The following is a 26,379-nucleotide window of genomic DNA, read 5'->3' as shown; positions in this document are numbered from 1 at the left end:
ATTAGGAGCTTCTCCTCATTGGAGGCTGGGTGAGCACAGAAAAGCACATCAGTCCTGGCCAAACCAGGGTGGGTCACTGCCTTACAGTGACTCCCTATGAAGTATTATCACCCTCAGCCCCCATCGAGTACAGGAGAAAACCAAGGCTGAATGGCTATGTAAGCAGAAGGTAGGTCCTTACAGCCCTCTCCACTACATCTTGTAGCTGTCAACACTTTACCTCACCTTCCTAAAAACTTTGGCCATCAGCTAACCACACCACAGGTATGCGTCAGATATTCTCATTGTGGGCAAGAAGCACCTTGTCCTCAGTACCCCACGCTGCATGGTGGATCATCAGTTTCTCCAGCAGTACCCAGAGAACAGACAGAACCAGTCCATCTCTTGGTCCTCCGTGTGAGCTCATTCCTCCATCCTATCGCCACCCTGAGAGGGAGGTAGCAGCACCCCCTTTTAATGGTGGTGAGCCTGAGGCTCTGAGTAGTGACTTGCTGGGCCACACAGGACAGGATTCTTTGAAGTCTACACTGTTGGAGATCCTTCCTACACACCCATACTGCCCCACACCAACATCTGCACAAGAATAATGACAGCTGACGCTGAGCACTCAGCATGACTAGGCACTGCCTGAGAGCTTGTGCATGTTGGGCAATGAATAAACACAATAAAATCTGACCCAACCCCTGCCTCAAAAAGCTTAGAATCAAGTGAAATGTTTGCCAAGTAAACATACAAGATCTTTCTTGTACCTTCCTGGTGAAGGTGAATGACAAATTCTACAGACCAACTGACCATGTGTTCTGATCCCAGGAGATCTGGGGTACAGGGACCCTCATCTGGAAGGGGATAGGAGGTGCCAAGCATTTAAGAAGACTTCTTCAGCTACGGCCAAAAGTGCGTGGCTCTGAGTGAGAGGCTACTGTGGGCACAGAGGCCTGACCTGCAGAAACGTGGCTCTGTGAAAGCTGCAGGCATCTCTGATTACTTTATACTTTTTGTTTTCTCTTTATATTTAGAAAAGTTCGGTCACAGGTATGTTGAGGGGAAAGTAAGGAAAAAGACTTGGGCCCATGCTTGGACTGATATAATTAAGGAAGAGGCTTCTGGAAGGCAGGGGACAGTGACAACAAAAACCAAGCGACATCTCCAGTGAGAAGGACAGTTCAGGGGACAGAGGGAGGGCACTTTGGTGCCTTACGCCATGCCCACACTGCACAGGGTCTCTTACGCTAGGACAGAGTAACAACAAAAAACCCTCAGCACACACAGGGCCAGGACCCCCAACACACTGGAGGTTTCTGCTCCCAGAGATGGTCTCTGCCACAACACCTTGCATGTCATCCAACAGAAGACTGCTTTTCCCCTGTGGCTGACTTGGAAAAGCTTTTGGATCAGGCAGCCAGGACTTGTTAAACTACCTAGTAATCTTGGTAATTCTGGCCAGTTTCCAAAATACTCAAAAGCAATCTGTAAAAATGTTGACCGCTAAGCAGAATGAGCTGATGCAAATTTCGCAACTCAGCTCTGGCAGTTTTGTTGACCAAGATGGCAGCTCAGCGCAGCCCAATGGTGAGGCCCAGTCATAGGCAGAGAAAGCAAAGGGTCCAAATGTGGTAAAGTATGAGGCCCTCCTGGGGTTTGCCATACGTAGAGAGACCAGGCCTCACCCAAGAAAAGCTGAATCGAGCTCTCTGCCACCTCCATGTAGCTCACAGGCTTCACAGGTGACTGATACACAGCCAGGTTAGGAAACACCAGCCTAGCACAATCCCACTGAGAATTCCAGGTCCCTCCTAGTGGGCCAAGTCCTCACATGTGCCTTCCTGGATATTTTCCCTTGCAGCACAGTTCACACTGGATCGAAGGTAGAACAGTAATAGCTGCATCTTTTATATATTTTTGTCCCATGCAATGTGTTTTATTGTATCTGTGAGTTCACTAGTGGATATTACTTTATCTCCATTTTACAGAGACCATAGGAGCTGAGAAACGGACCAAAAGATATGCAGTAAATGAAGGCAGAACAGGAACTCTGGTCTGAAAGATCCAGAGTGTGTCTCCTGCAAACTGTCCATTGCATGCCTGTCCTGGAGGGCCTCTGCTTTCTGGAACGTTTAAAACTCAATTCAAGGACCGATGCAAGGACAAGGTTTACCTATTCCTAACAAACGTAAGTGTGAAAGAAAGAACTGGTTAGACTAGTCATAAGATGCCAACCAGTGGGACAATCAGCTAGACTAGTAGTTCTTATGACATTTCTCAGCAATTTCTCCAGAGAAATAAAATTAAAAGTGCTTGTGTGTTTATTTCTAAGATAAGCTTTAAAAGCAGTTGAATATGCATGTTCTGAAGGAGGTGGAAAACTATGTTAAACCCTCTGGCTCACAGTGGCTTCAATATCACAGAGAGTCTGAGAACTGGAGTTCAAAGCTGGACTTAACGCACTTCCCACTGTGTGAGCTCAGGTACCCTCTGGGCCTCAGAAACCAGGCCTACCACCAGCTTCACCTACCTACCTCACATGGTTGGGGAGGTGAAATGAGTTTCTGCTGTTAGCTGGAATCCCACTCAACAGTAAGTTTTAAAGGGTATCAAGGATAGCGTGGCCAGGAAAAGAGACAATCACAGGCTCAGAGATGTCAATAATATTTTGGAAATGGGAGAGCTGATGGTCGAGTGCTCTCTGACTTAACCAGTGAAGAAAGCTGAACCCAAAGTGCACAAGGAGGAGGTCCCCCAGAATCAACTCAGTCCCCACCCCAGAACCTTGGTCAGAGTGGGCAACTGGAGGCCCGAGGGGTTACTCTGTGAACAGGACTTCAGGGTGGGGCTGAGAACAGAACTGACTGAGCAGTCAGATACCAAGACATCTTCCATCCTCAGCTGTTTAGTTTTACTTTTGGTACAGCCACCCCAACCCGTCTTTCTCTAACATCTCCATCAGCAAATTAGAATGGCTCAATCTTCAAATATATCCAGAAAGAGCTGCATCTCTCACCTCTTGGACACCATCTCCCACCATCACTCCCTCCACTCCAGCCATGCTGACCTCTGCTTTTACTTGAACATGCTGAGCACATGCCCACCTCTGGCTTTTGCACAGGGTATTCTGTCCTCCAGGAGCACTTTCCCTTCCCTCAGGTACCCTCACAGCGATTTCTCCCTGCTTTCACTTCCTGCTCACATGCCACCGTCCCTGACCACTGCCCATCTCCCTTATCCTGCTTTTTTATCTTTCTCCAAAGTGCTTTTCCTCACCCAACATACTATGTATGTTTACCACTTGATGCCCCCACTGGAATGTCAGAGGCAGCGATTTTTGTCTATTCTGTTCATTGCAGTATCCCGAGAGCCCAGAATAGTGCCAATGACAAAGTGGGTGTTCAATATTTGTTGAAAAAAATGAATGGAGAAACAACTCTGGATTACAGCATGAAGACCCCAGTGTAAGAATTAAAGAAAGAGGAGAGAAACACGAAGGGTGGCTTCTCAGTCAACAGGGACAGGTTTATTTTAAACAAACCTGAGGGGGGCTGCTGGCTGAGTTAGGTCAGAGCCACATTCTCTTACAGACTAAGAGTTTTTAAGGATTCAGGGTGAGAGAGTTTATCAGAGGCTTGGACTGCTTCTGTGTCTCTTTATTGTGCTTATCTGGGAGGCAGAGTTGTATGTCTGTTTCCACACATCTTTGTGCAGCTGCAGGCATATCCCCCCAGGACTGCTTTTAGCTTCCCTATCTTAGTGCACCTGAAGGGAAAGGAATGTGCTTATTAAGGCCCACAGTTTTACTGGGGTCCACTGTATGAGGGTGAAGTTTGGCAGTTACCCAAGAGACTTTCCCCCCACCTCCCTCTATGACCGAGGTGTCTTATCTGTGTTTTACTGTCTGCTCTTCCTGGCTGTTTGTAGTTAGAAGTGATTTCCTTGAAATGCATGAGGCTAGAAAGGGAGCTGGAACTTAAAGTGCCAGTGTTTGTCGAGATGACGCTACTCCTGCTCTGTCACCCAGTCCCAGCAGAAAGCAGGAAGACAGAATGGTTATCACCATTAAGTGAGTAAGACCAAAAAATCCCTTGGATGAGTAGTTTGATTTCCCCCATGAAAGGGGAAGATCTTTACACACAAGAATCTCTCAGCACATCCACCCCAGAAGGAATGCCCGTGTGTCCTGCAGAGGAAGCAGTTTCTTGTCTCCCATGGATGCTGACTCACCAGGATCATGTTTGAGAATGGCAACCTGCACTACGGACTTGTCTTCTTTCATTTTTGGTTAAGTTGATTCAATACACCTGTGATACAATTCCAACCACTACTTTCTGACACTCAACCAAAGAAAGACATCTAAAGCCAGAGGGAGTGGTGCCTGTGGTGTATTTTGAGTGAGTGAAGTAAGGGGTTTCTAAGAGTTTGATAAATTTGACTGCTGAGGACTTTCATGTTTAGAATCTAACCCCTTTGAAAGATATAACTCCCGCGTACAGAATCAAGTATCTGTGAAGAACACACAAATAGCTTTCAGACAGAGTGTAAGAAGAATGCAAGTGTTAGAAGTTTAGCTCAACAAACCTTCCTTAGCTCCAGCTCTGTGGTAGTACCTGGTGGTCACAGATGAATACGATACAGGCATCCAGTAGAGAAGACGGAAGGGGAGGGATCCTACCTTTGTCCCTGACAAAGAGCTTCAGGGAGGGAAGGAGGGGAATAGACATTCCAGAAGGAACCATCCTGGGCAAAGCCTGGAGGGCAAAAGGAGGGTTTTAAGTAGTGTTCGCTCACACATGTTGAGGACTGCAAAAGGTTTTCTTAAGAAAAGTGGCATTTAAAAGGATCTCTGAAGCCTCAGGAAGCCTTCTGAGACCCCCAGAGCCTTTCACTAAATGATCATAGCATGCTGGGCTTCCCCTGCATGTCACTTATGACCGTCTGTAATCATGCATTGGTCTGGTGATGTTTTAATGGCAATCTCTTCCACCATGCCAGGAAGGCAGAGAATGTGTGACATTGCTCACCACTATATGCCCAATAGCTGGCACATCACATGTGCTCTATAAATGTTGACTAAACACGAGTGGGCAGGCTCTGCATTAGAAAGAGGAAACTAAGAAAAAAACACTGTGGTGCTGACACAGAGAAGTGTGGCTAGCCCAGGGCCAGGGAGCCAGGCTGAGAGCCCTCGAATGCCAAACCAAGGAGTTTAACCTGAAGGCTGGGTAGCAGGTGACCCCTGAAATAAAGTTGCACAGGCAAGTGATTCACTCAGGACAGAGGGCAGGTACACACGATTCAATAAAGATTTGGGCACCCATTGTACACCAGGCCCTGTGCTAGATGCTGGGGATTCCACAGCCCATCTGATGCTCTCAGCCAGACAGGCAGGAAGATGGCAAAAAATAAAAAAGGTAATTTCAGGGAGTTCAGGATGTGAAAGACACAACGGGTCAGGAGGCTACATTTTAAAGGATGAGGAGTCAGCCATGGAAGAGGTGAAGGCAGGATATACCAAACCAAGGGAATAGCCAAGAGGTTAGAGGCTGGGCAGCAAAAGGGTGGGAAGAGACCAGGCTGGAAAGGCAGACAGGGCCAGATCACATAAGCTCTGATACGGTAAGAAGTTTGGGATCATTTTTTAAAAAATCCTATGGGAAGCATAAAGGATCAGTGGGCAAAAAAAAAAAAAAAAAAAAAAAAAAAGTTAGGGACTTCTTAGGGGGACAGTGGTATGGATAAGATAAATACTAAGGAAGGCCTATAAGTGAGTGCTTTCAATTCTCACTCATCTCCTAACTAAGAGAGATCTTTGAACCAGGAAAAGATAAGGGCTCCATGTTTTGAAGGCAGATGGACCTAGCCTCCCTTTCCGGAGAAAACTGCCTCCTGTAAATCCTCAAAGAGAAGGAGGGTTTTGTTTATCAGCACAGCCTCATTATACCCAAAGGCTCAAAAATTATTTGCTAAATGCAGTAAATTAGAGAGAGACTCGAAATTAAAAATAACAGTGGTGAGGGCAGAGGACTTTTGCTTATGGCACACATTAAGTAGTAATCAGCGGAAATATAATAGTACTCATTAAAGAGTGAGTCTTATGGCTTTACGACCCAGAGGAGGAGAGGTTCTAGAAGCAGACAGGGCTACTAGGGAAAAGGCTCAGCATTTTAGGCTGAGCTATGCTCCTAACTGGATGTGTAATGTAACTAAGGTAGGCCACCTCCTTCTCTGGGCTTCAGATTGCTTGAATTAACTGACGGAGCTGGAGTATTCACCAAAGAATTTCTGGGTGACTTCCAACTCTCTCTGTAGCTTTATAACCATCCATCCCCCTTCTCTGGAGCAGAGAAGGTGCTCCATGAATATTTGCTGTATCAATGAAGCCTAACATCTCATTTTACAACACTGGAAACCAGGGCCTGGAGGGGTTAGGTAGGAGCTCAGGGCCAAGGAGCCAGTTTGTGGCAGTGTGTGGGGAGGCCCTCCGACCTGTGGCTTGGGTACTTCTGAGCTCTTGGGTAGAGTAACATCAAGGAAGCATTAGGTGGTCGGAGCTCAACTTTGGGGTGGGAGGTAGGCAGGGTTCTCCCTGCAATCCACTTGGCACTAGATTGGAAAAGGCTGTTCTGGGGTCACAATGCCCAGGCTCAAACCCCAGTTCCACGATTTGCTGGCTGAGTGACTTTAGCCAAGTCTCCTGTGTCTGACTTGACTCTTCAGTAAAATGTGACCAGTAACAGAGTCTGACTTACAAAGGGCGCAGCCAGATCGATGAGACAAGCCAGGTAAGTTTCCTTGAACAGTGCCTGATAGGTAGCAGGGGGCTCAAAAACATTGCCGTTAGTAAAGCTCCTAGCACCCCAGCACAGCACACGCTACCCCGAGTAGCAACTTTTCGGGACCCGCCTTTTAAAGGCGCGTGCAAAATGGCAACACGTGGGGTATGGCAGGAGCGGTAGTAATAATTAACAAACATACATTCCCAGTTACGAGCCACACGCAACGTGCTCGGCATTTCCCGTGCCCTAACCCGGCCTAGTTTACGACTTCCCACGCACAGGCCCCTCTGAGGTCAGGGTTCGGGCTTCACTGTGACCTTGGACCAGTCCCGTTCCCCCGAGAGCTTCGGTTTTCTCATTCGCAAAACACGAGTGGCGATCCCCCAGCCTCCCCGCCTCCGAGTGTCCCAGGGTGGGCAACCGGGCCGCGCCTCGGGTGGCTCGCGCCTGCGGCGTGGTAGCGGGGCGCCGGGGCCCGCGTGTCTCCCGCAGGCCCTCGTAGGCCGGTCTCCATGGCAGCCCGCCCTCCCTACCTTCCTGCCGGCAATAGGACATGGCTGCAGCCCGTCCCTGAGACCTTGCAGAAGCGGCGGTGGCAGCAGCTGCAGCTTTAACGCCGTGACCTCCTCTCCTCAGACAGGGCTGGCGCCTCCGAAGCCCGCGCGGACCCGCCCCCTCCAGGCCTGCCCGCCGCGCGCCTGCCTCGGCGCCCTCTTAACCGCGGCCAGGCCCACCTCAGCCGGAAACTACATTTCCCAGCAGGTCGCGAGCCCATCGGCAGCTCTTCAGGCAGTAGAAACTACATTTCCCAGAAAGCTTTGCAGTGCGCAGGCGCATCAATGAGGTACTGCAATGTCCCTGACCCGTTTCCAGGTCTCGCTGCGCGCATGCGCAGAAACACTGGGCACACGGGGCGGTAACTGCATTAAGTCCCTCCTGGTGTTGGAGTCCACGCGGATTTTCGAAGCTGCGGCTGGCAAGAGGCCGCTGGACTCCGCTTTCCAGTCAGCCCACTTCCTAGCTGAACAGCGCGAGGCGGCGGCAGCGAGCCGGGTCCCACCATGGCCGCGAATGTGAGTGTCCCCTGGCCACCCGGGCCACACCCAGGCTTCTCCGTCGCCCTGGGGCTCTTCCCCGGGGGCCTCTGGGTCCGTTTCGCCGTCTGGAGCTCCTCCCTGCGGCTGGGCCCGCATCTCCCTCGGCGCGCCGTGTTGGTGCCTTCGCCAGCTCATCCCTCTGTTAATCTCTCGACCCGTCCAGGCTTCTTTTGTCCGTGTTCTTTGGTCCGCCTAGTCCTCGGCGTTCGTGCGGAGGCGGACTCGGAGGTGTTGCTCCCGCACTACGATCTGCTTGTACGCCTCTCCGCGGCTCCTCCTTGCATTCCCAGTTCCCTCCTGTATCTTGGGGCCCTGAAACCGTCCCAAGGTTGCGCATTATGAGAGCTGCACGGGAGCTCAGAGAGGGAGCCATTCCCTTGGGAGGGAGGAAGACGACCCAGCCCAAGTGGAGCTGTCCAGCAATGGACGGACAGGGCTGTCCAGGCGAGCAGAGAGCTCCCCGCTCTAGGGAGGCTGTGTAAACCGAGGCTGTGATGCTGCAAAAACCTTAGGCTGGGCTGGGAGCGAAGGAGTTAGGGGGAGAGGGGGCATTTCTCTACTCTCAGGGCCCCTCCTCCTCCTAGCAAGGATTTGGTTGGAGAAGGCCTGGCTGAGGGCTGTTCCTTCAAGGCCTCTTCTCCCTGCAACTAGCCTTTCTCGGGAAACTATTTAAGCCCAACATTCATTCAACACACCAAGCAGCGCCTCCTACCAGGGCGCTGGGTGTGGGAGAAGCTGGTGACTCACTTCTCCCCTCCTCTGTGAAAGTGCTTCTAGGGCCCGCTTAGGAGCCCAGCCAGCCCCAGACACACCCTCCCTCCTGCTTTGGTAGAGTGTCCTAGCAGCTCTCCCCTTGCCTGTCACACCCTATTTCCAGACGCTGCCTCTGTCCCCAAGCGTCCTCTCTGCCTCCCACACCCCTTGAGAGGGCAGGGTGTGCATCACCCACAGCCCTAGTACACTCTGTCTCGGATTAGTATCATCTACACTCCCAGGACACTTTGGGCCCACAGGAGGGTTAGAAGCTTTGAATGGTGTACCTAGAAAGGCCTCAGAGGTATTGCGAGAGACTCAGGCTCGGCCAGGAGAGAGGGCAGTCAGGAGACCAGCCTGTTTGTAGTATGTGGACTCTGTCTGCTCCCATCACCACCACCACCATATTTTACAGATGGTGAACTTCCCCAGCAGGGGAAGGCACCTGCCCAAACTCTTGTGGCCAGCTTGGCATGCTGTGACACGGGAACATGCTGCAAAGGGCAGGCTTTGGAGTTAGGGAGACCTGGGGGCAATCCAGATTCTTCCACCCAGTAGCTGTGTGGCTTTCATCTCTCCAGGTTTATGTAGCCTCATGGATCAGTTACTGTGACATTTAAGGGAGACTGCTTAGCACAGTGCCTGGTGTGTCGTAGGTACTTAATACTTGAAAACTAGCCTGTCATTGCAGAGGGGAGCACAGATGGTCCCAGTGAATAGAGATCATCTTGGGTACATTGAGACCTGGCCCCTCACCAAGGAACATACATGCATTTGAGTATCCTCTGCTGCCAAGCATTTGTTGATTCATCCAGTAGCTGGGTACACATTTACAGCAGCCGCTAGGCTGGGTGAGGAAGAAGACAGTGGGATGGAGTAGGGAGGCAACAGAATTCTCAATCAGTGTAGCAGCAGCAGTACCTATGGTGAAGGTACTATTCCCCTCTCTACTTTATAAGTGAGTAAACAGAATCAGAGAGGTAGAGCAATTTACCCAGGCTTCACAGCAAGTGATTGGTGAACCTGGGCATCGAACCCACTTCTGTCCATTTCCAGGGCTTATGTGTCAGCCTCTGTTCCCACCACTCATTGCTCATTTCTTCTGAGTCCTGAGTGCTGGGACTGGGAGGGGATATGTCACTGGGGATGTCTGTGTGTGTGTGTGTGTGTTTATATAATGTGTGTATACATGTAATATATATGTATATATAAGTATGTGTGTATATATAGATCCTTTATGATCCTCCATGTTTACTGGGAATTTTGGTTCAGAATGTGGCCTGGGTATGTCATGTCACTGCCTACCTCACCCCTCCCCTAGCCTGAGGGGCACCCTCCTGTACCTCTCTTCCTTCCCTCCAAGGCCATCTTTGAGCCCCTTATCTTGATGCTGGCTGGGGGGAGGCCCAAGAGGAAGCCACGCCTCCTTTTCCTGTTGCTGCCTGCAGCTGGCACCCAACATTCAACTCACATTGTAGCCCAAGAGATGGGGAGCACAGACTAGAATGAGTAATAGGAGAGTAGTCTCCAGTCTGCCCGGATTTGAATCCTAACTCTTCTCCTCTTAGAAGCTGTGTGATCTGGGAAGATGACTTAACCCCAAGCCCGATTTTCTTATCAGTGAAATGGGGTCATTATGGCAGCCAGCTCTTTGGGCTTCCTGTGGGCTGGCCTGTGATAGACCAGTGTGTTTGCCATTGTCATCATTATGATGGTCACCTGCCTGCCTGTGGTGATTCCCTCCCCTAATGTTTCCAAATGGTATGGAAAGTCAAGACGACTTCTGGATTCATGGACATCTGGTCACTGGAGGCCTTGGCTGGTGATATTCAAAGACAATCAGAATGTGACATCAGCTTTGTCTAAGCAGAGACTCTGACTCAAATCACTCCTCTGGCCCCCAGTGCCAGGATGGGGCACTGTCTTAGCTGGGCCCCACTTTATATCTTTGTGACTTTTGTCAGCTCACCCCCAGCCTGGTGCCAGCCCAGTATCAGTTGTAGAGAAATCGGGTAACATTCCCACTAGCTAACATGTGTACAGCGTTTACCAAGCCCTCGGCCCTGAGCCCCCCAATAACTATGTTCTTTGCTTCTCACCACAACCCTATGCACAGAGGAAATGGAAAGCACAAAGTGGTGAAATTGCTTTTGCCCAAGACCCTGTAGCTGGTATGTGGCAGAGCATAGATTCAAACCCAGTTCTTCTGGCTCCAGAATCCTGCCCTAGACGATGATGCTTTTGATCAGCAGTGGATGCACCCCAAATCATGCCTGTGTTATTGACCAAAGCCTGATCCACTCACCCTTGAGTTTGAGGCCCACTGTGAACCTGCCCAGAAATGCCTAGCTCCAAGCCCTTTCTTCCTCCATCCCTCCCACAACCCAGCCAAACCAGATAGGCAGCTGCTCCCCCAGGACCACTTCCTACTTCCTTATCACTGCTGACATGGTTCTCCCTTTAGGGATGCTCTTCCCCTAAGGTCTGTCTCTAAGATTCCACTCAAATGCCCCCTCCTCCAGGGAGCCTGCCTTGATACCCCTGCTGGAAGGGGTCACTCCTTGAGCACTGAGTCCACCCCTCTCACAGGACACTCTGTATGACCTTCTAGTATTATTTATGGTTGTGACCTCACTGCCCTAAGACTGTCTACTTCTGACCCCACAAGGGCTAGCACTGCCCTCAGAAAGCTCAGCCACTGTTTGCTGAATTTAATTAAAAATACCTCTCTAATAACCTCTTAGTAAAATAGCTTGGCAGTTTCATAAACACACATCTTTTCCGTGAGCCAGCAGTTGTACTCCTAGGTATATTCCTACGGGAGATGAAAGCACACGTCTGCATAAAGGTTCATGTATGAATGTTCACAGCAGCGTTATTCATAATAGCCAAAACCTGGAAGCTGCCAAGATACCCATCCACTGACGAATGATTCAGCACATTGTGGTATAGTCATAAATGGAATACTACTCAGCCCTGAAAAGGAACAAACTCCTGATAAACACCACAATGTGGATGAATTGCAAAAGCAGTGCTCTGAGTCCAAGAAGCTGGGCAGAAAGGAGTTGGTGCCCTGATTCCATTTTTCTCAAGTTCTGGAAGAAACAAAACTAATCTACAGTGGGAGAAATTCAAATCCAGATTCTCCCCATCCCTACCAGTTACCTCTGGTTGGTGGAGAGGGGGAGAGTTGGCAGGAAAGGGGCACAAAGAAACTTTTTGGGGTGATGGAAATATTTTGTACCTAGCCAAACTGCACACTGAGTATCTGTGTGTTTTTACCACATACGATTAAAACTAAAAACAAAACAAAAAAAACTGAGTATAAGTAAATAGCAAATTTCATTTATTTTTAAAAAACTAATTTTCCTTCTGTGACTATGTTTCTTTTTCTTCAGTATTCCAGTACCAGTACCCGGAGAGAACATGTCAAAGTTACAACCGGCTCCCAGCCAGGCTTCCTGGAGCGGCTGAGCGAGACCTCGGGTGGGATGGTCGTGGGGCTCATGACCTTCCTGCTCTCCTTCTACCTAATTTTCACCAATGAGGTAAAATGTCTGGGGTCTTCCTGTGCAGAGTGAGAGTCCCCACCATGTCAGAGAGCAAAGGCTATGAACCCAGAGGCTGGATTTGGTAATAAAGGGCCTAGATTTTACAAAAGAGAAAGAAGGATACTAAGTTAATCACAGTTCTTTGCATTGTGATGCATCCCACAGCTGATGTGAGCAGGAAGGGGAGTAGATCAGTTCACACACCTGAAAATCCAGGGCTTAACACCTGCCTCAGGCATAGTTGGATCCAGGTGTTCATGCTGGGTCACCAGGAGTCTCCATTTCTTCATCTTTAGCCTATTTTTCTCTATTATGGTATATTTCTTGGGCAGGCACTTCCTCTGTGATGGCAAATGTGGCCCCAGCAACTGGCTTACATCCAACCACTTAGCCCAGGGAAGAGAAAAACCATTTGTTTATATTCCTTCCTTTCCTTCCCTTCCTTCCCTTCCCTCCCTTCTTTCCCTTCCCTCCCTTCCTCCCTTCTTTCTTTCCTTCCTTCCTTCCTTCCTTTTTTCTTTTTCTTTCTTTCTTTCTCTTTCTTTTTCTTTCTTTTTTCTTTCTTTCTCTCTCTCTCTGTCTCTCTTTCTTTTTTTCCTTTTTTTTTTAATAAGACCTCATGATGCAACAGCATATTTCTAAATCAATTTAACAACAGTTACAGGGCAATCTCTCAGTGTCCTCGCTTGGCTGTCAGTCCTCTGAATCAGTCTCCGTGGCCAGGGGTCACTCACATGTTCTGACTGGCAAGGTCTGGGTCACATGATTTGAACAGGGGTTCAGATCTACCTAGGTAAACCACATGGACTGAGTAGGGAAGAGGAGAGCCAGGCATGGTGGCTCAGGCCTGTAACCCCAGCACTTTGGGAGGCCAAGGAGGGAGGATCGCTTGAGGCCAGAAGTTCAAAAGCAACCTGGGCAACATAGCAAGACCCCATCTCTACAAAAAATTTAAACATAAAAATAAAATTAAGAAAAAGAAGGCAGAGAAAAATGGGGAGAAAGAGACAGGCAGGCAGAAACATCAGCTGTTCTCACCACTGGGGCAGTGCTAAGACTGGTGGGGGCTAGTGGGAACCAGTGGGGCAGTGAGAAGAAGTCTGCCTGAGAAAGCAGGAATCTGAATTCCAGTCCTTACTCTCCACTTGCTAGACCTCACTTTTCCAACTGTACAGTGGGGAGATGGGTCTCAGTGCTCCCCAAGGCCCCATCCTACCCTGATACTTTGCAACAAGCACAGTCATGTTGAGCCGCCCCTGAGTTGTTGAAATCCCCACTCCCCTTTGCTCCCAGGGCCGTGCGTTGAAAACAGCAACCTCATTGGCCGAGGGGCTCTCGCTTGTGGTGTCCCCTGACAGCATCCACAGTGTGGCGCCAGAGAATGAAGGAAGGCTGGTGCACATCATTGGCGCCCTGCGGACATCCAAGGTAGGCTTGGCAGGGGATGCTGGCCTGCCAGTGGCTCGGGGCTCATCCTGGATGTTGTCTGGCTGAGGATTTGAAAGCATGGGCCTTGGAGATGGTCACACATGGGTGTGATTCCCGACTCCACCGCTCAGCAGCTGTGTGGACTTCTCTATCCTGAGTCTCAGTGTCTTCATGTATAAAATGGGAATGGTAATAGTAACAAGCTTGTGGCCAGCCTTGAGGATTTGGTGAGATGAGATAACTAACGTCTTGATACAGTGGCTGGCACTCAAGGAGGTGCTCTCATGATTGTGATGACTGTGTGTGACCAGTGCAAGGCCACAAAACTACCCTGGGCACCAGAGCTTTCGTGTTATTTGAACACCCTGTACGCTGTTGGCACCATGCCATTGGGCCATGCAGCCCAGGCCAGTACTGTGAGGGTCACGGGCGCTATGTGTGAAGAACTTGGGACAGGCAGTGTCCTTGATCCTCCCCTGCAAAGCAGCCTAGGGCTCTCCACCCTTGTCCCCTTCTCTATTTCTTCCTCTTCCAGTCCAGCTTCCCCTCCGCCAGGCTTTCTGGGCTGACATGAATCTTATCTTTTATTTTTTTGGTTTCCTTGATTCTGTTTGAAGCTTTTGTCTGATCCAAACTATGGGGTTCATCTTCCGGCTGTGAAACTGCGGAGGCACGTGGAGATGTACCAGTGGGTAGAAACTGAGGAGTCCAGGTGAGGCACCAGGGGCTGAAAACTCTGTTGGGGTAAAGGAGGAATGAGGTGTAGGTGTCAGGATAACATGCAGATACCTTTCATTTTGATGCCTTTGAAATTCAAGGATAACATCTTCCTATCAGAAAAGTGTGAAATTATCCCCAAATTAATAGCCAGTGATTTGGAAGTGGCAAAAATCCAGTGAAGAGTGGCCCCAAGAGGAAAGGGGGATCGAGTCACTCCCACATCTGGGAAGTTCCAGAGATGCACAGGCTTGAAGCATGACTTGGAGCAGGCGTGAAACACTGTCTTTGGGATCAGCATGTCACCCCCGCGACCCCACTGCATCTGTCTGTGTTCCGCCTTCCCATCAGCTGTGTTGGTCCCATCTTCTCTCCACTTACAACTTATCACTTCTGACAGGAGTCCCGGGGCAGGTTCTCATTGACCAGGGCTGGGGTCACCTGGAGCTGGGGGTGGGTTCAGCCCCACCTGAATCACATGGACTGTGACCGATGAGTGAGGGGGTGGCGGGAGGAGCAGGAGAAAAGCAGCTTCAGGAGGCCCCCACAGGGCTGTCCCGGAGCACAGGGTGCAACCAGATCTCTGAGCCCAAAGGGCAGGGCTGGGCCCCTTGGTGTAAGGCCAGTGGGGGTAGATTTCAGCTCAGGATGGGAGTGCGCTTTCCTCCAGGCAGCGCCTTCGAGGGCGGGAGCTGGCTGGCTGTCAGGAGTGAGTGCCCTATCTTGGGGCTGATGTAGAGAAGGCATCTGCCCCCATCTGGGGAGTCTGCATCTGGTACCCCTGAGGTTGCTTCTGGCTCAGATGCTTAGAGGTTAGACTGTCCAGGGTGACGAGGCTAACCCCCATGGCTGCCTTGCTTTCCCTGCAGGGAGTACACTGAGGATGGGCAGGTGAAGAAGGAGACGAGGTACTCCTACAGTAAGTACTGGGCCCCTCACGTGGTCTCTACCCATGGTGGGGGCCCACAGCAGTGGCTGGGCAGCAGGGCTGTGGGTTGGGCCATGAGAAGGATTCAGCACCAGGCATCAGAATCCCTGGGTGCCAGTCTTCAGAGTCCTGCTCTTCCAGCCATCCAGTGACGCTCCCTGACCCACCCCTTTGGCTGGGAGATAGGAGGAACTGGGCTGGTGGGTTCAGCCATGTGCCACTCCTACCCAGGCTCTGAGTTGATTCCTTTCCCCGAGCAGACACCGAATGGAGGTCAGAAATCATCAACAGCAAAAACTTCGACCGAGAGATTGGCCACAAAAACCCCAGGTGAGAGCCAGGCCCCAGGCCTGACTGCAGCCTTGTCTACACTGACAGGTCTCTAGCCTCAGTTTCTTTATCTGAATAACAGGATTGAGTTAATCCTGCTCCATGGGTTGAAAATGTGGGACATGGTTTTGAGACCAAGCCCTGTGCTGGGCACCAGGAACACAGAGACCCGTCTCCCCTGACCCCCAACGAGCTCCCCACAAACAAGTCACAAATGAAAGGCCTGCACTAAGCATCTAAGGGGATGTGCACACACGGGGCCAGGCAAGCATTTTGTTAATGGTTTGCCATGGGTGGGAGGACAATTAGGACAGGCTTTCCAGAGGCAGCAGCATTTGTTGAGGCTTCTCAGGATTTCAGCAGAGGGAGGTTAGCTCCATGGCATGCCAGTGGTGAGGGGGCATAACACTTGTGTGTGGCTAGAGAGCAGGCCTTGTTTAGCAATGGTCTGGGCTGTGCCAGTGAGATGGTCAGGGGATGGAATGCTCTGGGAGGGGCTGGTGAGGGGTGTAAAGTCCATGCAAGATATATCTGACAGCGGTGGGTGGGGCAGGACAGGCTGGCAGGGGTCTAGGCAGGAGGGTAGGAAGCTCCAGGGAACAGGAGACAGAGTGAGGACACTCAGCCCAGGCGAGGGGGCACAGGGGCCCTGGGGTGGACAAGAAAAGATGTCTGCTGTGCCTGGGCTAATCTGGACTTGCAGGAACCCCCGGTTGGGGACCCTGCCCAGCACAAACAATCCAGAGGGACCCAGGCAGCTCCCACACTGGTGCCCATCTCTTGACAGCTTCCTCTCTCCCACAGTGCCATGGCAGTGGAGTCATTCACGGCAACAGCCCCCTTTGTCCAAATTGGCAGGTTTTTCCTCTCGCCAGGTAAGTCTCAGACCTCTCCAGAGGAGCTTGTGCCAGAAGCACAAGGCCCCTCCCACGGCCGGAGCTCTCAGCACTCAGCCTTCAGATGGCTAAAGGCACAGGATCAGTCTAAACCTTTCCCACCACCATGCTTTGGGCGGCCAGGGGAAGGCGAATCCCCAGGGAGCAAGGGCTGACATAGAAACCCCCACCCCGGTCCATCCTACCAGGTTCCTCTGAAACCTGGGTTGTTCCAGAGAATGACTCAGGCATGCATCCTCACCCTGCTGCGTGCCGGTGTCTGCCTGCCTTCCTCACGCAGTCTCCTTCGTCACGCAGTCTCCTTCGTCACGCAGTCTCCTTCCTCAAGCAGACTCTAGCTAGTAGTAGACATGGGCAGCTCAGTGTTCTCGGCCTAGGCCCCCCCCTCTGAGTCCCACCTGTGCCAGGAAGGCACTAGCTCATCACAGGCACCCCCCATTGACTCCAAGGAGAAGCTTGCAAGGGACAAGGTGGCACCATGGGCTGGAGTAACCCTGGGGCTCTGTTCCTGGGCCTGACCCGTGAAGGTGGGAGAAGATACCAAGGGCGCAGATAGCCCTGGGGAGGCTGGGGCATCCTGAGCCTGGCCTGGCCGCCTTCTGTCTGCTTTGTTGCTGGATGGTGCCTGCTGTGCCAGCTGGGCCTGCCCTCAAGTAGCTCTCAACCCAGGAGGCAAGTCAGGCTTGGACATGGATGGCCGTAACCTTGATGGAAGGGAAAAGGGCTAAGGCCACTCCCAGGGCTGTGGTCACTCTGACTTGGTGGGAGAGCGCACAAGGAAAGCTTCCTGGAGGAGATGGTCTAACCCAGGGGAAGCCATGGACCAGACAGATCAGAAAGAGGCACCAGAGGCGGGAGTGCCACGTGTGCAGGTTTCAAGGGCGCAGGGCAAGGGGGTCGGCCAGGGACTTTGCAGATTGAGGTTTTCACCTAGTCCACTGGGTTTCTAACCACTCTGGTCCCCTCAGGCCTCATCGACAAAGTCGACAACTTCAAGCCCCTGAGCCTGTCTAAGCTGGAGGACCCTCACGTGGACATCATTCGCCGTGGAGACTTTTTCTACCACAGCGAAAATCCCAAGTATCCGGAGGTATGCGGAGAGGCATGGGCTCTCCAAATAGGAGGGTCGGGGCCCTAGGATCGGGTTCCTGCACCAGGCAGATTCAGTTCAGTTGCATGCACAGCTGCACTTGGCCAAGTGCAGCTGGAGTGGGAGAGGCCTTCTGGGTGACAGCACAGCCTGAGCACAGGTGTGGAGGTGGGAGAAGAGCCTGAGGGGCATGGCCGAGGCATCCTGGACCTGGGCCCGGGTCAGCTACTCCCTGCCTTACTCTCCCTGCTTCTCTTCCACCCCCAGGTGGGAGACTTGCGCGTCTCCTTTTCCTATGCTGGACTGAGCGGCGATGACCCTGACCTGGGCCCGGCTCACATGGTAACCTGGCTTCCCAGGGGCAGACACTAAGTCAAAGCCTCACAACTGCCCCGGACAAAGACAGCTTCGTCAATGTCAGGAGCGCTTGGACTCCCTTTCCCCTGGGGAAAGCACACGCTCGCACGCACTCTCAGCCAGGCATGCTTCTGAGCAGTTTCAGAGCTCCGTGTCCCCACAGCCATCCATGGACCCCATGTTAAGAAGGGCAGCTCCAAACGGGTCTCACAGTCGCGCCTTATGACAGGTGTTCCAGTCACATGCAGACCCTCTCCTCAAGCCCGTTTTGATCTGTCAGTAATTGGTCTTGCGTTCCTGGCCTCTGTGCAGTCCCGCCCCAGCCCCTGCTCTGCCCGCTGCCCAAGGTACTGCCTGGAGCTTTGAATGCAGCAGCTCAGCCAGAGCTGCAGGGGCTGATGCACCCCAGGTGGACATATAGAGAGAGAAGCCCCAGGGTCTCTGTGCTCTCACTTCCCTGGCTGGCACCCAGTCCCGGGAGGGTTGGCCATGGCTCTTGGGGGCGTGTCTCCTGCAGGTCACCCCTCGGCTCTAACGCCAAGTCCTCTGTCCAGGTCACTGTGATTGCCCGACAGCGGGGTGACCAGCTAGTCCCATTCTCCACCAAGTCTGGGGATACCTTACTGCTCCTGCACCATGGGGACTTCTCAGCAGAGGTGAGTGCTGTGCCCCACTCGTATGGTGGGGGAACAAGCATGTCCTTCCTTCTTTCCAGTGGTTATTTAATAAGATCACGCTACCAGGGGTCATAGCCAGTGAATGAGGCAAGAAGAAGAAATAGCGGAATTTTGAGTATCCCTCATCAAAGTGTTTGACCAGGAGTGTTTCAGATTCCAGATTTTTTTGGATTTGCAGATATTTGTATATACATAATGAGATCTTTTGGAGATGAGATCCAAGTCTAAACACAGAATCTATTTATGTTTCATGTATACTTTGTACACATCGCCTGAAGGTGATTTTATACAATACAACCCGTCACATATGGTCAAGTGTGGGATTTCCACTTGTGGCGTCATTTTGGTATTCAGAAAGTTTTGGATTTTGGAGCATTTCAGCGTTTGGGTTTTAGGACTGGGGATGCTGAGTCTGTCTTGAACCCTCAGTGTGCAGGACTGTGCTAGGCACTAAACTCACTCTGCCTCACAGACTGTCCAGTAGAGGAGTGAGAGTGACAGAAGCTCGTAAGTACTGATGCATTGTGCCGAGTGTTGGAAAGAGAACAGGTGCTCTGATACCAGTGGACATCAGAATAGGACATCCATTTCTACAGTGATCAAGCAGGGCCTCTGACAAGTGAGTTTTGCTGACGAGAAGGGGTTAAAATTAACCCTGGAAGAATCAGTGGTCAGTCAGTAGTTCCAGCAAGAACAGCTCAGTCCGGGCACGAAAGGGTTTGCCTTTTCAGGGGGCACCCAGAGTGCTGTGGCCACAGCCCAGAGCAGGGAGAAGGAGTGGGTGGGGGGGCTCCACCATGGTCTGTGTCCTTCCAGAACATCAGCAGGGCAGGGAAGGATTTTGGGCCTCAGCTACCTGAGTATCCCTCTCCCATTGTATTTACACTGGGAGGGCTATACCTCCCCCGGGTCCCAAGGAGAAGGGGTGCCAAGATGTGCTGATTAGTTCAGTTCTATGCCTTAAAAGTTAGCCTGTCTTCTCTAGGCAGGCAATCCTTCTTTGCAGCAGAAAAATCGAGTCTTTAGTTTTTCTGTTGTTGATGAACACAGATCTCCCTGGTGGGGCACTCTATACCTGCCTTAACCAGGACTGCTGGAGTTTTCATGCCAGAAGGACGAGAAAGGGGCAAGGCAGCAGCCAGGCATCAGGGGTTAGCTGTGACTTTTTGTTCCTGTTATTAGATCGTCAGCAGCCATCTGTCCCCTTAACCTCCAGCCCGTGGTGGTGCTTGGGCCTCACACACTCCTGCTACCTGGCCAGGGCTAGGTTGTGGTCAGGCTGTTGCCCAGGAGCCCAGTTACCAACCTCAGGGTAGGGCTGCCACCTCCCAGCCTAAAAGGCCATGAGTCACCCTTCACCAGCAGCTGAGGGTCCCCAGCGAGTTTCTAAAATTAGGAGGCCCAGTCCAGGCCTTGTTCTCTCTCCCAGGGCTGCGGCCCAGCTCACAGAGCCACCCCTCCAGAGAGGAGTGGATAGGGCCCATGGCTTAGGTAATGCCCCAGAAAGGAAGGCCTTGCAGTACAGATGCTCAGGCGGCCTCCTCACCCCCAGGACCTCCTGCTGCTTAGCATCCCAAAGCCCTGTCTTCCCCCAGCCCGGACCTCACCCCCACACAAGGTCTGGGGTCTCTGCCAAGTGGAAGAAAAGGCCCAGAGCCAGGCAGACAGCTCAGGGTGAAAATCAGGATGCCCCGATTCCAGTCCCAGGGGCAGGAGAGTACAGCTGCCCAAACAGGCACACTGCAGACGGCCCTGGCGCTGCCTCCCGCCTGCTACAGGACCTTGAGCTGGTGCTGATCTCTCAGCCTGTTTCCTCATTGGTGAAGGGGAAAATGTTTAAGTACTATTAGTAATAGTCACATCATCCCTAACTGGTTTGGTTGTTGAGGATTATTCATTCATTCAGAAAGTTTTCATTGAACACCAGGTACTTCACAGACGTGCTCCTTGCTCTTGGAAATGTAGCGTTTAGTTAACTGCTTGAGGTGAGACCTTGGGCACATGACTTATGTGCCCTCTCAGAGCCGCAGTTTCCTCGTCTGTAAATTGGAGGTAAGTATTCCTACCTCACTGAGTGAATCTGAGAATTAAATAATACTTGTAAAACACTTCGGACAGTATCAAATAAGGATCAGTGTGACCTGTTTTTGTTATGGACTCTGACAGAGGGCCTGATTCAGATTAGAGGGTCAAGGAAAGCCCTCTGAAGAAATGGGGTTCGAGCAAAGCTGGAAGACTATGTAGGAAAGCTGGCCAGGCATGACTGCGGGCAATCGCTGTAGGCAGAGCAAACCCATGCACAGATAGAGGCGAGAGGACACTCGACCTGGACTGGGGACAGCAGCCAGCGGGGTCAGGGCACCAGCAGCAGGGTTGGTGTTGGGGGGATGTGGCAGGGCTCTGGCAGGTGGCTGTGTGGAGAACACGGAGTGGGGTGATAGAAGCAGAGCCAGTGAGGCTCCTGCAGGCAGACGGTGGTGAGAGACTCGGGAATATGTGGCCTGGACTGGAGAGGGTGGTAGGGGAGGAGCGGGCCATGTCTTTCCCCTAGATGTGAGTGTATGGGTAGGTGTGCCATGTGCTGAGATGGAGAAGGCGCCAGTGTCAGCACTGGACAGGCCGAGATGTCAAGTGGAAATGTCGAGGAGGTGGTGGTAGCTGCAGGTTTGTGAGGCCCAGGAGAGGGCCAGAGCTCCAGCTTTAAATTGGAGGGTCACAGCGTATGGAGGCCAAGGAAGCAGATGGGGGGTCCAGGGAGAGAGTATGGACTGAAGCAGCTAAAGAATCGCAGCGTCTAACAGACAGGAAGAGGAGCAGTGACAGCGATGGAGCCTGAGAAGGCGGGTGCGATGTCCCAGGCCATGTGCAGAGGGTCCACGATTAAACAGATCACACACATAGCACAGAGCATGCTGCCCAGCAGGCACGCTCAGACCTGCTCAGGGGTGGTGGGGAGGGTCCCGCTCATTCCAGGTGAGACCGTGGGCTGAGGGCTCCAGGTGCTGGCAGCCTCTGAGCTGAGGAGGGCCCGTACCTTCCACAGAGATCTCATGCCTTGCCCTGTGCTCTGCCAGATGGGCAGAACGACTTAGCCCTATAGGAGGCTTGCCCCACCTCCCTCTGGCCTGTTCGGAAATGGCCAACAGCTCCCGAGTTGGTCCAGCCCCCTCAGCACCTGCTCTGCTGACTGGGTACACCGCTGGCCCTCAGCATACTGACCTGCCCCACCTTGTCCTGCAGGAGGTGTTTCATAGAGAACTAAGGAGCAACTCCATGAAGACTTGGGGCCTGCGGGCAGCTGGCTGGATGGCCATGTTCATGGGCCTCAACCTTATGACACGGATCCTCTACACCCTGGGTAGGTGTCAGAGTGGGTCACTGCCCTCCCTCCTGCACCCCCACTGGCCTCTGCCTGTCGCATCATCTCAGCCCTTCCAGCCTGATGGGATGGCCCCTGCGCAGAGACCAAGCATTTGGCTCATCTCTGTGTCCCCGCTCCATAGCCTTGGGATGAGAGAGCAGAGGAAGGCAGGCTGAGGGCAGGAGCTGCCAGGGTTGAGGCTGGGTGGGGCTGACTCTGGGGCACTGGTGTCACTCCACAGCCTGAAGGTTCGTCCATCCGCTGGCTCGCTCATTTGCTCATTCCTTTGATCCACAATTGAATACCACATGGGAGTCTGCCAGACCTGCATTTGAAATATGTCACATCCAAGCTCTGGGTGCTTGACCATTCCCTTCCCACCTCAGCTTCAGTCACCTCACCCCTCACATGCAGAGTTTTATGAAATGTGGCAAATAGGAAACACCCAAAACTATCATGCTCCCTTCCTCACTCCAAAACCTGGGCTAGATTTGGGCAGCCAGCAAGTCCGGAGCATGAAGGAGTTCTGGGCCGCTCCTTGGCCTGAGGTTGGCACCAGCGAGCTCAGTAGGAGTCCTGTGGCCCAGCGTGGTTCGGGATCTGAGTGCCCAGGGTGACTAAGTACGTTCTGGGCCCAGGAGGATGGGGTTCCTCAGAGGACTCTCCATCCAAGCCTTTCCCTGGTGTGTGTCCCTTCCAGTCACATGTTTGGGTCACGCCTTTTCTGGGTGCCAACAGAAACCTCTTTCCCACTCAAGATGCACAAGTCAGAAGAGGTCTGGCTGCACATCTCGGGCTGTCTGAGGTGGGGGGACCACCTCCTTTGTTTACAGTTGGGAAAACAGGCTCGGGAAGGGAAGGACTCTTTCCTTGAGCCTTTCTTTGGACAGCTGAATTGTGCTCAGAAAGACTAGTGACATGGTGAGCACATTAGGGAGACATCAGCATTTAAACGGAATCCTCTTTCTTGCCTGTGTGACCTTGGGCAGACCAGTTCCCTTCTGGAGCCTTGGTTTCCTCGTGTCTGTCTCAGTGGCCCTTCTTTGGATCTCTGACGTCTATGATCCCAATTCACTCTATGTCTGGAATGAGCCAGACTCAGGACAGACTTAGCGCATGGAGGGACCCCCAGGGTGGGTGGGGTGAGTCGGGAGTGCAGCGGGGAATGTGTTTGATAAATACTGACTGCCATGTGTAAGACTCCACAGCAAGAGAGACAGATAAGGATTAGAGCAGCGGCTCAGAGCCCAGGCTCTGGGCCCAGACAGTCTTGAGTTCAAATCCTGGTTCTGGTACTTTCTAACAGGAGGATTTGGGGTGAGTTTCTTAATACCGAGCCTCAGTGACCCCGTGGGTAAAATGGAGTTAAGAAGAGTACCTACCTTACGGCGTGGGCATGAGCGCTTCATGAGATGGCGCACATAGTGTCTAACACATAGGCAACATTCAGAAACATGAACTTTGCTTATTATAAGGGCTGAGTAGCAGTGCTGTATGGGAGCAGACCACGATGAGGCCAGGTGGTGGCTTGCAGGGTGTGCTGCAGGCATGGTGGGGCACCAGGGGTTGCTCTGCAAACCCAGTGATTCCAGACCACTGGTGGCCTGGGAACTGAGCAAAGATTCCCTGAGTGGACATCAGCTATGGAATGCCAACCTGGAGAGGTCATACAAGGCAAGAATAGGGTAATTCCTTATGAATTTAGCTGGATTCTGGGCTTTCTCCTATTGGACCAATAGTTTGTGAGATTCTTGAGGAGAGGCCAATGCTTTGGCTAATTTATTTCCTCTAGTACCTGCTGGTTCAGTGCTGGGCACATAATCAGTAACATCCTGCTGCATGAATGAACCAACACCTCTAGGAATGGCTGAGAGGCCCAAATGGGCACTTATAGGAGGCTCCATCCACAGCCTCTTGTATAAGTGTGCCGGACCCAGGGTATTTCCAGCATTACAGACAAATGTCTTTATACTGGCCTCAGACTACTCTCCACATATAGTATTAACGTTTACAAAGCACTGCCACGTCCTCTACCCTGGAGCAGGGTAGAGTGGGTGGCTCAATGTGCCCAGCCACGCAGCTCATAGCAGAGGCTCCTGTGCTCCCTTAGCTCTCAGAACGAGGCTCCTTGCCTTCCACCCCACTGACCCTCTGCCCTCCTCACGCACGTAGCCACAGGGGCCCATCCTCACCTAGGGACAGGAGCGATCTGCTGAGCTGGTGAGGTGTAGAGCGGGTGGCACCTCATCACCTTTCTCCTTTCCACAGTGGACTGGTTTCCTGTCTTTCGAGACCTGGTCAACATTGGCCTGAAAGCCTTTGCCTTCTGCATGGCCACCTCGCTGACCCTGCTGACCGTGGCGGCTGGCTGGCTCTTCTACCGGCCCCTATGGGCCCTCCTCATTGCCGGCCTGGCGCTGGTGCCCATCATTGTTGCTCGGACACGGGTGCCGGCCAAAAAGTTGGCGTGAAAAGACCCTGGCACCCGCCCGACACCTGCGTGAGCCCTAGGATCCAGGTCGTCCCTCACCTCTGACCCAGCTCCATGCCAGAGCAGGAGCTCTGGTTGGTTTTGGACTCTGCACCCTCTCTCCTCTTCAGGGGCCAGACTTGGCAGCATGTGCGCTGGGTTGGTGTTCACCAGCTCATGTCTTCCGCACATCTCTTCTTGCCAGTAAGCAGCTTTGGTGGGCAGCAGCAGCTCATGAATGGCCACCTGACAGCTTCTCCTGCTGTTTCCTTCCTCTTTCTTGGACTGAGTGCATATGGCCAGCCACGCAGCCCACTGGCAGCTGACGACGCAGACACGCTCTACAGAGGCCTGCTGATAAAGGGCTCAGCCTTGCTGCATGCTTTTTCTCATGACTGCACACAAGTGCCAGGCTTTGCAGCCACCACCACCAAGCACTTCTGTGATCCTGAAGGGCGGCCGTTAGTCATTACTGCTGAGTCCTGGGTCACCAGCAGACACACTGGGCATGGACCCCGCAAAGCAGGCACACCCAAAACATAGTCTGTGGGTGGAACCTGGTTTGGTGTTTAAAAGAGAAAAAACACTGAAGATGTCGTGAGGAGAAAAGCTGGACGTACGTTGGGCTTCACACTTATCTTATGGCTTGGTAGAATCTTTGTAGTGTGTGGGATGTCTGAAGGCCCTATTTAAGGTTTTCTTCATTACTTTGCTGCTTTGTATGTACTTTCCTACCCCAAGAGGAAGTTTTCTGAAATAAGATTTAAAAACAACAACAAAAAAACACTTGAATGATTAATATTTCAGACTGTTACAGGAAACACCCTTTAGTCTGTCAATTGAATTCAGAGCACCGAAAGGTGTTAAATTGGGTATGTGGTTTGACTGATAAAAAGTTACCTCTCAGTATTTTGTGTCACTGAGAAGCTTTACAACAGATGCTTTTGAAACAAGTATTAGCGAAAGGATTTGTTTTCACTCTGGGAGGAGAGGTGGAGAAAGCACCTGCTTTCATCCTCTGGCATCAGAAACTCCCCTGTGCACTTGAAGATGGTTTAAAAGATTAAAGAAAAGATTTCGAGAAAAGGTTGGAAGCTTTATACTAAATGGGCACCTCCATGGTGACCCCCAGTCAACCACAATCAAGAACTGAGGCCTGAGGCTTGCTATACAGTGCCCATGCCTGCTTGGCTGCTTTCACCCGGGAGTGCTTTCGACGTGGGCACTTGGGCCTCCTATGGCTGCCTCTGACTGGTTCTTTCATGTGTTGTGTCCATAGCTTTAGTCCTCCTAAATAAGATCCACCCACACCTAAGTCACAGAATTTCTGAGTTCCCCAACTACTCTCACACCCTTTTAAAATATGTTGTAACCAAGATGCCTTAAATGATTCTTTGTATACCCTTTCTGTCATACTCAGAAACCGTTTTGTGCCTGCTGGGAGTAATTCCTTTAGCAACTAAGTATTTGGTAGCTGAATAAGGGGTCAGAACTTCTGAAACCAGTGATCTGTAATCATCTCTACTGGCCTGGGGTGCCTATGCTATAAATGAGTTTCTTCACATGAAAAACACAGCCAGTCCAAGATGACTTACCTGGGTTTAGAATACAGTGGTATTCACTAACTGCTTATTACGTAAGCAGTATTACGTGAGCAATTTCATCAAATCTCCAAACTCTTAAAGGATGCTTTTGGAAAACACGCAGTATACCTAGATGATGACTAAATGCAAAATCTTTGGGCTTTGGTTTAATTTTTTTCTAATAAGGATTTTAAATTACTGCCAACTTCAAAAGTGTTCTTAAAGAGAAAAATAATGTTAAGAAAAATTTGAAAGCTTTGGAAAACCAAATTTGTAATATCATTGTATTTTTGGTTAAAAATTTTGAAATAAATTCCTAAATATCTTCTGGTGTGGGACTTTGACAAAACATCCTGTTTTTAGTTTCAGGTGTTTTT

At 51.5% G+C, this 26,379-nt stretch overlaps 2 protein-coding genes across 3 annotated transcripts in view; one reads left to right on the top strand and one right to left on the bottom strand.

Moving 5' to 3' along the window:
* Window positions 1-7,561, bottom strand: part of CHCHD4 (coiled-coil-helix-coiled-coil-helix domain containing 4) — a 12,416-nt gene extending 4,855 nt beyond the window's left edge. The window contains exon 1 of one of the 2 annotated variants that reach the window (XM_023196203.2): window positions 7,298-7,561. In XM_023196203.2, the coding sequence (XP_023051971.2) occupies window positions 7,298-7,319 (22 nt within the window). In that variant the 5' untranslated portion in view covers window positions 7,320-7,561. Of the gene's footprint in view, window positions 1-4,566; window positions 4,712-7,297 lie in introns of those variants that run through there. The other variant, XM_031935165.1, reaches the window with a different exon arrangement.
* Window positions 7,562-7,576: 15 nt separating this feature from the next.
* TMEM43 (transmembrane protein 43) lies at window positions 7,577-26,324 on the top strand. Its single transcript, XM_023196201.2, has 12 exons — window positions 7,577-7,837; window positions 12,013-12,162; window positions 13,459-13,593; window positions 14,211-14,305; window positions 15,180-15,229; window positions 15,499-15,568; window positions 16,373-16,443; window positions 17,433-17,554; window positions 17,822-17,896; window positions 18,466-18,567; window positions 21,829-21,946; window positions 24,218-26,324. Exons 1-12 carry the CDS (start codon window positions 7,826-7,828, stop codon window positions 24,418-24,420), a joined length of 1,203 nt encoding a protein of 400 aa, XP_023051969.1. The 5' UTR covers window positions 7,577-7,825; the 3' UTR covers window positions 24,421-26,324.
* Window positions 26,325-26,379: the final 55 nt, after the last annotated feature.

The sequence above is a fragment of the Piliocolobus tephrosceles genome, chromosome 2 (assembly GCF_002776525.5).
Source record: "Piliocolobus tephrosceles isolate RC106 chromosome 2, ASM277652v3, whole genome shotgun sequence".
NCBI lineage: Eukaryota > Metazoa > Chordata > Mammalia > Primates > Cercopithecidae > Piliocolobus > Piliocolobus tephrosceles.
Note: the sequence above shows the minus strand (reverse complement) of the source record. Positions and strands in the feature narration are given on the sequence as shown.